The 13,445-nt window shown below is 31.7% G+C and overlaps 1 protein-coding gene across 1 annotated transcript; it reads left to right on the forward strand.

The window, feature by feature from the left end:
• Positions 1-1,636: 1,636 nt before the first annotated feature.
• On the forward strand, positions 1,637-4,121 carry LOC7488091 (aluminum-activated malate transporter 8). The gene is made up of 6 exons (XM_002322749.4): positions 1,637-1,925; positions 2,021-2,161; positions 2,418-2,690; positions 2,796-2,902; positions 3,076-3,219; positions 3,602-4,121. Exons 1-6 carry the CDS (start codon positions 1,637-1,639, stop codon positions 4,070-4,072), a joined length of 1,425 nt encoding a protein of 474 aa, XP_002322785.3. The 3' UTR covers positions 4,073-4,121.
• Positions 4,122-13,445: the final 9,324 nt, after the last annotated feature.

Genomic DNA, 13,445 nt, shown 5'->3' on the forward strand with positions numbered 1-13,445 from the left:
TCAATAACTGGATTCTTATAAGTAAAAGACACAATACCTATCGTTACAATTGGTATGTTATATGCTTATTTTAAAAATATGACAACACATTATCTATCCTACTAAAAAAAAAAAGCAAGAATTATAGGTGAGCAAACCTAGCTTTGCGAGTCAATATGTGTTTGGTCTTTATTTATTAGGTTAAACGTGAGGCCTACCCTTTCAAGCCTAAATGACCAATCTCTTTTTACAAGGATATTTGTTTTGTTTTTGAATTTTTTTCTTAAAAGTTGTTATAAATATAATAATAAAATTTATATTAAATATATTATTTCACTAAATACCATTCGATTTTGCCTTTACCTTTGTTTACAAATAAAATTATTGTATTTGTTTTGATAATATTAGAAATTTGCGCATTAATTATTATATGTGAAACTAATATGCTAAAGTTTTTTAAGTTCGTGATCATGACTATTCAAAAAAAATAAAATTTATAATGTTATTTTTTTAATAATTTTTAATAACTTTTTCTTAATTTAATTAATTTTTTATTCAATTCCATAGAAAATACTAAGACATGATTTTTATTTTTATTTAAAAAAACATTACTTTTCAGATCATGGTAAGTTTTTTAATTTATAAACAATACATATGATAAAAAAAACATGTTTTCATTAAAAATATGAAATATATTAATAAGAAAATATAGTTTAGATCAAAGAGATACATTTTTTTGCTTATTTAAAATTATTTAAATAAAAACTTATTTTAATATTATTTACTATTAATTAAAGAAAACATTCTACTAATAAAAAAACTATTTTGATAAAAAAATGCCTGAATACAAATTATATATATATATATATAAACATTTAAATCATAATCTTTCATACAAATATTTATTTTAATTATAAAAATTGAAATAGAAATAAAATTTGAAAACTACTCTCCGTAAATAACTAATTAAATTCTGAAAGAGATGAGTTATTTGATGGAAATTACCCTTAAAATCCTAATGGGTCTTAAATCAGTAGTGGGCTAAACTTTTATTTTTTATTTTTGTTCTGTGTGGAGTGGGGAGTGGGGAGTGGACTGAACTCCGAAAGATCAATGACAGCTAACTTATGGGCTGCTGTATCTTTTTTCTTAAAGGTACCTTAGATCCAAGTTTTTAAATGTATTTTCTTATTCAAAATAATGGGTGGACTTTGAAATTGTGATGCATCAAAATAACTTTTTAGTTGAAATTATATTAAAAAAATAAATTAATTTAATAATTTTAAAAGTTAAAAATATTTTTAAAAAATACATAAAAATAAATAAAAAAAGACATGCGAAACACCGCCTAAACCCATCAACAACTTTGGGGGGAATGCGTTTTTTTTAATAAACAAAAGAAAAGTGTTATCTCATCCTACAAAGGACACAAACACTTGTATCAATTTAATATTCTTGAGCCTACTTTCCGTTCTTATAAAAACAGGCCAGAGAGTGACGTTCTCCTAACCAATTTTTTCTCGAGCAACTAAATATTGCTTCGAAGAAAAAAAGAACCAATTTCTGGAGGCTCAAGCCTTGGTCCCTTGGCCCTTCGTAATATCCATTTCTATCATTAGTGCATGTAGTTGCCACCCTACAAAATATACCTTAAGGCATGGAGATTGATCAGTCAACAATTCAAGAGAAGGCTGGACCTTTAACGCGTGCATGGGGCTTGCTCAAGGTTTTGCCTGGTAAGGCCGAGGCCGAGATTTTAAGGGTTGCAAAGAGCATAAAAAAACTTGGAAAGGATGACCCAAGAAGAATCATCCACTCCCTAAAAGTGGGACTAGCTCTCACACTGTCGTCCTTAATATATTACTTGAGGCCCCTCTATGATGGCTTTGGGACTGCAGGAATCTGGGCTGTGCTAACTGTGGTGGTAGTTTTCGAATTCACCGTCGGTAAGTTGATTGGTAAGGCTGGAGTATTGCTTATATTAGCTCAAAAGGATTCCAAAAGTTCTCATATAACTTATTTACATCTGTTTATTGTTCAGGTGGAACCTTGAGCAAGAGTTTGAATAGAGGTTTTGCAACATTAGTAGCTGGTGCTCTAGGGCTTGGAGCTCAGCAATTGGCCAGTCTCTTTGGCGACAAAGGGGATCCCATTGTCCTTGGAATCCTTGTCTTCTTGTTAGGTATATTGCTTATATACAGACAAAAGCAGCATACAATCAGTCAATCAGTCATTTGCTACTTGTCTGATTCAGCAAAAGAAGTAATTTCAAAAATTAAAAATGATTCAACGGGCAATTAAATCCTTTTAACCAATGACCATACTGACATAAGCACTACTGTTTAGGCAATCTCTCTCTCTCTCTCTACATACACACACACGCATGCACGCACGCACGCACACAGCTTATTAATCCAAGTCACTTTGGTTGCATGCAGCTGCAGTATCTACTTTCATGCGATTCTTCCCTCAAATCAAAGCTAGATATGATTATGGAGTCTTGATATTCATATTAACATTCAGTTTGATAGCTCTTTCGGGGTGTCGAGTTGAAGAACTCTTAGAAATGGCACATCAAAGGCTATCAACAATAATAGTCGGTGGAGCAACATGCATAGTGGTATCCATCTGTATCTGTCCTGTTTGGGCAGGTGAAACTCTTCATAACTCGGTTGCTGCCAATATAGAAAAGCTTGCAAGCTACCTAGAAGGTTTCAAAATCATTAACTTAATTCCTTTTGTTTTTTCATTTCATCTAGATATAATATTTTAACCTGAAAGGTCACTAAAAAAATTAAAAATAAATAAATTCACAGGTTTTGGTGGTGAATATTTTCAGTCCTGTGAGCGTTCCAATAGCGACAAATCATTTCTTCAAGGATATAAAAATGTCCTCAATTCAAAATCCACTGAAGAAGCCATGGTAAGGACAGTTTCCACTAACTTGCACTTTTGTCTTGCATGAATGCCACTACCTTCTACGCTTTTGTTGGGCTCGCTGAACTCTCTTTATACCGATAGTTGCCAGCTTGCTGTACACTTTCAGCTGGCTGTGCTAAAGTACTAATAAATTAGCGCTCCTGACCTATATTGCAGGCAAATCTTGCTAGATGGGAACCTAGACACGGCCGCTTTCGTTCCCGGCATCCATGGAAACAATACTTGAAGATTGGAGAGCTCACACGTCAATGTGCTTACCATATTGAAACTCTTAATGGCTACATCAACTCTGACATCCATGTAATCTATCATAACTCTTTCTGTGACTGTTTTCATTTAAGATAAAAATTACGATCTACCACCTTTAGATTGAACCATTTCTTAACTAGAATATACCAAATTAAAACCCAAAATCGACCCTCTGGTTCCATTGGACTAAAATGGGTCTATCTACTTTCCTCCATTTAAATACCAACAAAATTCATGCATATGCACACCATCCATAGTGTTTTGATGAAATCACCCTACAAAGCTGCTTTAAAAGGACTTTACATAGGTAGCTTCCTTTCTACAAAGAAACAAAAGAAAACAAGAACAAGGATTATTTTTTTTCTTTAGTCCATAGCTTATAAAATTAATGATTAATGTAAAAAACAGAAACATATTATGATACATTTTCCAGGCACCACTAGAATTCCGATGTAAAATCCAAGAACCATGTACACTGATTAGTGCAGAATGCGGCAAAGCACTGAAATCGCTGGCTTCGGCTATCAAAACCACGACTGTTCCATCCTCAGAAAATGTCAACGTTGAGAACTCCAAAACTGCAGTCCAGGACCTCAAAATTGCTCTCAAAGCTGTCTCACTTGAGCACGATCAAGACCTTTTACAAATTCTGCCAGCTGCAACAGTTGCATCAATACTAGTTGAAATCGTTATATGCGTGGAGAAAATATCCGAATCAGTACACGGGCTCTCTAACCTAGCACACTTTAAGAGTGTTGAACTTACTGTGTCACCAGAGAAACCGCACAGAGGAAGCATAAAACCTGTTTCAGAGGGTGACAGTGATCATGCTGTTATTACAATACATGGAACATCTCCAGATTCTCCAGGAAATGAGACTCCTAAGGCACCAAAGCTTGGCTAACGAGTAGGAGTGTAAATATGGTTGGAAATTTATTTTAAATAAATAAATTATAAGGGTAAGAGAAATTAATCTCAAATAGAACTTTTTATTTTTCTATATTTAATTTTTAATTTATAGTGGCTAATTAATAATTAATAATAGTAATAATTAATTCTTATTAATTTTTCAGTCTTTTTATTTCTAAAATTCACTATAAAAAAGAGGTGAATAAAGAGCTTTTAAGCAATTTTTTTTTCTAGATTTTTCCATACTCTCATCTTATTTTTAGTGTTTTTTTTTTATGCTTTGGTTTTTCTTTAAATTATAGAGCTTAAGTTCATCTTGTTGAGTGATAGTTGAGTTTCATATTTTTTAGTTCAAAAAACTTATTTAAAAGTGCATTTAAATCAAGGTGGTGATGTTAGAATCTTACGTATAGTAAACATCCTAATTGCACAAGTGATAGATAATAAAGTTTTAATAACAAAATATTTATCATTCACAATAACAAAAATCTCATTAATTTAAAGTTCTTCAACACACAAGTACCCTTCTTCACTTTAATTTAAGAATATGTATTTTTATTATTAGCATGCATGCTTGAACTTTGAATTAGTATCAATTATATGTTTGGATATATGTTTAGTATGCATGCTAGTATTATATTTGTGTTAATTGATAACAAGTTTTTCATGAGTTATTATTTTTGCATGCTTATAAATTTAAACTTGTATAAACTTTATGTAAGATAATTTTAATATGCCAAACATATAAACACAATGAAAAATTAATGGAATACATACCTCTTTCCAAGTTTATCCCTTCTTTTTTAATATAACACTTAGCTACAAGTCTAGCTTTATATCATTTGATATTACTAGAATCATCTCTTTAGGTTTTATAAACCCATTAACAGTCATTGGATTTAGATCCTTCTTGTAATTTGATGAGGTCCTTAACTTGATTTTTAGACATAGACTTCATTTTTTCTTAATGAAATTATACCACAGAGCATAGTTTTCTCCATTCATGGCTTGTGAAAATAAATTTGGATCATTTTTAGGTCTAACATCAAAGTCATATTCTTGAAGGTATACAACCGATAAGAATGCAAGATGTCATATTTTTATTGCTTAATGTTTAGTTTTTTATATTTATTTGATACCTAAATGTACTCATTATTTTTATATTTTGATTTAGGATGCAAATATAGGTGTTAAGAATAAAACAAAGCTAATTAGACAATTATGGACAATTTCGACACAACTTCATAATCTAGATATAACTCTTTCATCCAAACTCCAATTGAGATGATTCAAAATGCTATGTAGCCCTAAGAAACAGTTCTATAACTTTCATGTTTTGAGTTAGAGAGATATTGACTGAATAGAGGTTGAAATTGAGCATAGAGCCATTACACCTATATTGTCAATGTGCTGGAATGTCATTGGGCACGCAAATTTATTACGATGTGATTTATTTTTAGAAGCTTCTAGACTCGGTGCATGAATTCCAACTGAAGACATCATTTTCCTTGTTATATAAAGACTATTTTTTTATTTAATAATTTTATTAAATATTCAGATTTATTGGTTATTATTGGAGGATAATATTGAGAGTATTTTTAGAAGATTTTATAAGTTTTTAAAGAGGAAAAAAACATATAAAGGAAATAAAGAGGAGATCAGATCAGACTTTTAGCCTCTCTCTTCTTTCTTCCACTTCCTCTTCTCCCTTCTCTCTTCCTTCTTTTCCTTGGAGTTTTCATGATGATACTGTGCAACTAAATTTTTATTTAGTCAAAGAAAACATAAGTTTTTCTTCTTGAACACACATGATCAATAATTTATTGAATTTATAGTATATTTTATACCCTCTAAATTGAATTTAATTCAAAGCTTTTAATGAAATATCATGTTTCTAATTATTTTGAGTGTCAAAAATTGAATATCAAATGAAATTCAATATCTAAAAAGTGTATAAAAGTAAATTAGAGTTCAATTCCAAAGATAAAAAATTTAATGTTAAAACTTATTTTTTCAAAATACCCATCTATTCATCTTTTTTTTAGAGACATTTGAAGAAATAAAATGAAGATGATAAGGATAATATGGGAAAAAAATATAAATTAAATTTTATTTTTTCTGAACATGTAAGTCCAACTTATTTATGAATTGAATTCAAATAGAATTGATTCAAGTAAATTGTATTGTCTTAATTGATCTCCAAATCATGCTTGCTTCACAAACTCAGGAAAATCCTCTCTTATTAACCAGGCTGCTTGAAACCGAAAAGGAGAATTCCTTTTTAATCCGTGGTCAACATTAAGATGAAGTACAATAGGAAGATGACTAACCACTACTCTTTAATAACACAGCCTCCATTACAGAATGCAAATTACCTGATTCAGTCGCTCTAAAACATCCCCTTTTCCGAGTGAATTTGGGCCCCTCAAAGCTATTATCCTAATACAGTCATCCATACACTTAGAAAAGCAATATGGCACTAAAATCTCCTCTTAAAACCCACGGCTCTAAAATTCCTTCTGACAATTGAGCTAATTCCTTCAATAGAATATTAAGAACACGTGCACGAGGATGAGCACATACAGCTTGTAAGCAGAAATTTCTTATCCCTGAATTCAACTCTAGGATGCATGAACTAGGCATGATTAACTAAAATGTCCACATGAATAATATCCTCTCTCCGTAATAGCCAAACCCCTCATGAGAATCATGATGCCTCGATAAGGTGTGATCTTGGAAACCTCAATTGCTTGATAATTCTAGATGCCCTTTATCCACTGACTCGGGGTTTTACAATTACCAAAACACTGGGTTTATGTATTTTCACAAGCTAACTACAAGAAGCTTTAAACAACTTACAGGCAGCACCTTAACAGTTACATAGTAGAAAATTCATAGTAGTCTAAAAAAACTTCAAATGAATATGGGTTTTTTCATGACTATTTAATGTGATTGAATTTTTTTGAGTTGGGCTTCAAGCCTGGATAGGCCTATTTAGACAAGGGCTCTTTTTCTCTCTATTCTCTTCTCTTCTCTTTTCTTTTTTTCTTCTTCTCTCCTCTCTTATTGGCCCATGATTGAGCTTATTTATCTTTCCCTGTAAGTTTTCCCCTCCCGTCTTTGAAATTATATGAGATTTTGAAGACTCTACTTTTTACTTATGGGGGCACATTTTGATTCAAATGGAAGGTGGAGACTATGATAAATTATGAGAGAACGAACCAAGAGTGTCCAATGTCAATTGTCTTCGGTTTGCACGAGTGGAAAAAGACAGCATAGTGTTTAGGTGAGTTGTCCTAAAAGAGGAGTGGAAGAAGATAATAAACTTTTCAGATGCGTTGTTTTGAGATGAGTAGTGAGCATGATTGTTGTCCAAATCAGATAAAATTTCTTTATAAAGTATAGCTAAAGAGAGCTCGCATGGAGAGTTTTGACATTTAAGCTTGAATGGAGATTGTTTTGTACATATTATGCTAGCATAGATGGAAGTGCATATCTTGGTGACCCTACTATGTTGGGGCTAGGTGTTGTCCTCAGTCGAAGGAGAGAAACTCTTGTGTAAGTGGAGAATCTTGAGGAGAAAATATCATAATGTTTTTGGGAAATTATTATATAGAGACATAGAGATATATAAATATTATTTAGATAAAGGTGGACCAAATCATACTCGTGGGGTGTCATTTTGTTTATGGAGATTTATTTCTTTGAAATCCTCTATAGCTTTAGTTAGTTAGTACTAGTTTATCAATCCATAACGAATTTTTTCCCTCAAGGTAACTATTAATAGGGAATCTTCTGACTAATGTGAAATAGACTAGGTAATTTAATTAGTAAAGGAATAATACTTCATGCAGTTGCTAGATTAATTAATTGACTAATGTGAAATAGAATAGGTAATTTAATTAGTCAAGGAGTGAAACTCCAAGTGATGGTCAAGTTAGCTAGTTGTACATCAATTAATACCAATTAATGAAGCAATTAGTCAATTAGAAAAAGAATTTTTTTAAAAAAAAAACATAGAACATTTTTATGATATGAAAGACCACTAAACTCTTGAAGATATGAAAGGCGTGTGATGAGCCTTCCAGATCCATTCTATATACTTAAAAAAAAATGTTATGGAGCTAAACGTTCGATCATGTTTTTAAAAATATTAATAAGTACAATTTTTTTTTTAATTTTCTCTTACAAGAAATTTAGTTTGTGTTTAATTTTAGAAAATAGTTTTGTAGTTTTAATTTTTAGTATTCTTAGTTATTCTTTGCTGTACACAAATTTTGTAAAATATAAAACGCAGGTGCTTATATTTAAAATAATAAAGAAATAGTTATAAAAAATTAGATAAACCAAATAAGGTCCTTATTTTTTAATAGTGGAAACTTTGAAAGAAAACTTTTTGTTGTTTTCTAGTTTCTTATATTTTTTGAGAAATAAGAAAATATATTCTTAAGAAAATAAGTTTTAAATGGTAACACGTTTTCTATTACTCGAATTATTTTTCAAAAAATTGGAAATTCTCCATATTTTTCTATAGTTTTCATATTTGACTAATTTACTGATCACGGGATTTGCTCATATATTATTTAAATATATATTTAATATAGTTTACTAATTTTACATTGATTTGTCATATATTAATAGTTAGAAAGTAAGACCCCATACATATTTATTATAACTCCTAAAAAACACTTTAAGAAATTAGTATAATTTTCTTAATATAGTCATTAAGAGTTATCCTTGATTTGTCACCAAGGTCAAATAAAATAAATTCTTAATATCATGCTATTATAAAAAGGTTTCATTACTTTATTTCAAGAAAAACAGATAGCTCAAAAGAGATATTTTTTCGTTCAATTCATATAAATAATTTTTTTAATTAAAGAAATCTTGTCTTGTCTTGTCTTGTCTTTTTTTTTAAGAAAAAAGTAAAAATATGATACGTTTAATTCAAAATCATTTTATAAATAAAAAACTATGGTTTTGATTTATTAAATTAATATATTTTGATGTAATTTTATTATTTAATTTTGAGGTTTTATGTAATAGCATTTTTGGCCTATTTTCAAATATTTGTAGTATTTCAATATTCAAAGTAAAGAGAAATATGATACTATATTGATTAATATGGGTTATGAGTGATTTGAGAAACTTATTTTATATTATATATTGAATGTTATGTGTCATACATTAATAGATATGTAATGAAAACGGGGTTAATATATTTTTTAGAAATTGTACTATTGTTTTAGTATCTTTCTTAATTTGAAATACGGTTGAATTTGCATATTAGCATTGATAAATATTTTATATTCTCATAAAAAAAATAAGCATGTTCCTTTTATGGAGTATAAGTCTTTTTGTAAACACTTGACAAAAAAAGGGGTAAAAGTAAAACGACCCCGCCATCGCTGTCGATTTCTGAATTGGCAGCGACACAAATATTGTTGCCGATTTCTGAATCGGCAGCGGCTTGTGCACTGATAAATTCACGCGTTTTGTAAAACCCTGACGAAAATTTATTATTGCGCCGACCCATGTTAGGAAAAATTAAGGAGTATGGATCGGCTTGCTCTAAGGGGAAGTGTGAGGGAGCAGAACCGGCCTATTCTAAATGGGAACTATGAAGGACATAACCAACCCTAGGATGAGTCAAATAGGGATAAGAACAAGGGTAACCAACCTTCCAAACACCCCTCCATATTTAAAGGGGATATAAATGCAGCAAAGGAGAGAGAATGACATTTGCTCTCCCCAAAAATGACAGCTGTCATTGCAGCTGCAGCAGCTACAGCAGCCACCCCTCCCAAGAAGATAATTGAACCAGACAGCCTACACGCCAAGCCTCATGAGTGTAGAGTGAGTAGAGAGTTAGGAGAGAAGAAAGAGCTAAGATCTCTCCCCTAAAACTGGTTGCAGCTCTGCTAAAATAGCCTCTCTCTCTTTCAAAGAACCAATCACCAAACCTAGTTGTATATTGTCTTCTTTGAGTACTTGAGTGAATGAGAGTTAAGGAAAAGGGTGGCGACTAAAACCATGAAAGAAAAGGGAGCCTAGGGCCGACTGGAACCAGTTAGTAGAGGAAGAAGAGCAGAAAATCGAGATTTGAGGGAATAACCATACCACCAAGACCAGCTCAAAAGTTGTCTAAAGAACGGGAGGTAAGACTAATATCCTTCCCTTGGCTGGTTGTTACCCCATATTTCAGACAAAAGGGAAGGGAAGAAAACTCGAAAATAGAAGGGGTAGTGTTCTTGCACTTAACTCAAGGAATCTTGACTAAATGGATAGACCTGAGTAGAGCAAAGGATAAATAAACACATGTACGGACCCTTACCCAAGAAACATGGATGATTTTGAAAGCATGAACCTAGGGAATGGCCGGTCATAGCAAGGGCTGGATAGAATATGAATTAGAGTAACTAAATATATGGATAACGATCTTGTGAGACTTCTAAGGACATATTTGAATCAAAAACAAAATCATACCTGTGTTAATGATGTAAGTTCTGCATGTTTGATTGATGACATTATATGGAAAGGTGTTGGAATGATGTTAAGTGCAAATTATGTTATTAATAAACCTTGGAAGCATGCTGCAGCTAAAACAGGAATTACACCATATAATGCTTCGGTATTGTTCGTTGATGAACGAACATGTGTGATTGTGAAGCAAGAGATTGGATTATGAATTGTGATTGTGATTGCACTTGTGAGAAATATGATGATTTACAAGAGTAGCTAAGTGTAAGACCAGAAATGACTTAATCATCGCTACCGATTTCTGAATTGGCAGCGGTATGGATTTCACTGATGATTTCAACGTCAAGTATAGAAATATGTCTCTTTGATGATTTCTGGGTTAACAGCAACTCAGTTTTCATCAATGATTTTTTAGCCACTAGTAGGCTATACTCGCTGATGTTTTCAACATCAGTCTTAGAAATGTGTTGCATTTATGATTTCTGAGTAAGCAATGACTCAGTTTTCATCAACAGTTTCTGATTCAGCTGAAGCCTATATGCGCTGGCGATTTATGTCGAATTGGGTGTCAGCAGCGAATCAGTTTTTACTACCGAATCGTGGTGCCTGCAATGAATCAGTTTTCATTGTCGAAAGTTGCTGAATAATGGTATCTGTAGCGAATCAAATTTCACTGTTGAATCGTGGTGTCTGCAGCAAATTAGTTTTCGCTGCCGAAAGCTACCGAATAATGGTGTCTGCAGCAAATCAGTTTTCACTACTGAATTGTGATGTTTGCAGCAAATCAGTTTTCGCAGCTGAATTGTATTATCTACAGCAAATCAGTTTTCGCTGTTGAATTTTAATGTCTATAGCAAATTATTTTTCACTGCCGAATTACGTGTCGCCAGCGAATAAGTCTTCACTATTAAATTCTGAATCACTAACGAATCAGTTTTCCCTGCTGATTTTCTACGATAGACTCCCATGACAGAAATGACTTAAATGCTTGTAATGATTTCATTGTATGATTGTGTAAAATATGGAACACTTGAATGTGAACACATGGATTCTTGAAATAGGTGCGGTGATGAGTCATGTGATTTCAGAATACAAATGTGCTGACTTGTGACCATTGATGTGTTAGGTGGTGCAACCAGGATCGGACCTTCGACCAAGCAAGGATACCCTACGGGAGGAATAGGTAGGTGACTTCCACCCCCTTTTAACATAACATGAGTTTCTAAAGTGAATTTATTATGAAGGATCTATTATTGTGCTATATAGAATGCTAAATTGTCACGAATGATCGTATGAGTATTATGAATGATCTATTATTGTATTGTACTGAACATTAACTATCATAAATAGTTGTATGAGTACTTCAAAGGATCTATCGTTGTATTATAATGAATGTAAATTGTCACGAATGTTTGTATGAGTATTACAAAGGATCTATTGATGTATTGTACTGAACATTAACTATCACGAATAGTTGTATGAGTATTACAAAAGATCTATCATTGTATTATACTGAATGTTAATTGTCATGAATGTTTATATGAATATTGCAAAGGATTTATTGTTGTGTTATACAAAATGTTAAATTGTTACGAATATTTGTATGTGTATTACGAAGGATCTATTGTTGTATTGTACTGAACATTAACTATCATGAATAGTTGTATAAGTATTATGAAGGATCTATCGTTGTATTATATTGAATGTTAATTGTCACGAATGTTTGTATAAGTATTGCGAAGGATTTAATGTTGTGTTATACAAAATGCTAAATTGTTACGAAATGTTTGTTTGAGTATTACAAGTGATTTATTGTTATGTTATATTGAACGCTAAACTATTATGGAACATCTGTACAAGTATTATGAAAGGTCTACTAGTATGTTATAGTGAATGTTAAATTGTTATGAATCATTTGAATGAGCATTACAAAGTATATATTATCATGTTATAGTGATTTCATAAACCGTCTATGGAATGTTTGATTGGTTAATGATTAACTTCGGCTAATGGCATCCTAAGTGGATGACTGGGATGAACAAATGATGACCGAGGTGAATAAATGATTAGCTTGGGCTAATGGCATCTTAAGAGGATGATCGAGGTGTATAAATGATTAGTTTCGGCTAATGGCATCCTAAGGGGATGACCTGTATGAACAAATGATTAGCTTCGACTAATGACATCCTAAGTGGATGACCGGGATGAATGAACAATTGACTTCAGCTAATGGTGTCCTAAAAAGATAGCCGGATTTGAGAGTTATGAGTTAGTTTCAAGAATTGATGCATTTATGTGTACTATGTTTTATATATATCAAGTATATGAAAGAACTACGATTGTTATGCTTTAAACAGAGAATAATGTTAGTTCGGTTAACGGTATTCAAGATCGATGACCGGGTTTGAGTATTGTAATTAGCCTCGGTAATTGACGAATTATTAAGGATGGTATCTACGTAAGTAAGGAGAAATGAAATAATTATGCTTTTTTTGTCTATGAATGAAATGTAATGTTGATATTGCTACTCGTGTGTCACGACCCATCCTTTTTGTCTATGAAATGATGGGTCGTGACACACGGGTTTTGTTATAGGGTTTTGAGTTCAAAAAATATTACAAAAGTTGTTCCTAAAAATTAAAAAAAGAAAAAGTTGTTACAAGTAAGATTTAACATAAATATTTCCTTTCATATTTATTTTCTTTTCTTCGTGAACAATTGATTATAATAAATTTTCCTCATTCTAAAAAAAAGAAGATAATAAAATTTCGCTCATTTGTATTCCTCAAGAGAGATTAATGGAACCCCTCATGGTGTGAAAACAAAATAAAACTCAGTGAGGAACTTAATTTCTAAAGAACGCTCAACGTATAGTGCATATCTCTAAT

The sequence above is a fragment of the Populus trichocarpa genome, chromosome 16 (genome assembly GCF_000002775.5).
Source record: "Populus trichocarpa isolate Nisqually-1 chromosome 16, P.trichocarpa_v4.1, whole genome shotgun sequence".
Lineage (NCBI taxonomy): Eukaryota > Viridiplantae > Streptophyta > Magnoliopsida > Malpighiales > Salicaceae > Populus > Populus trichocarpa.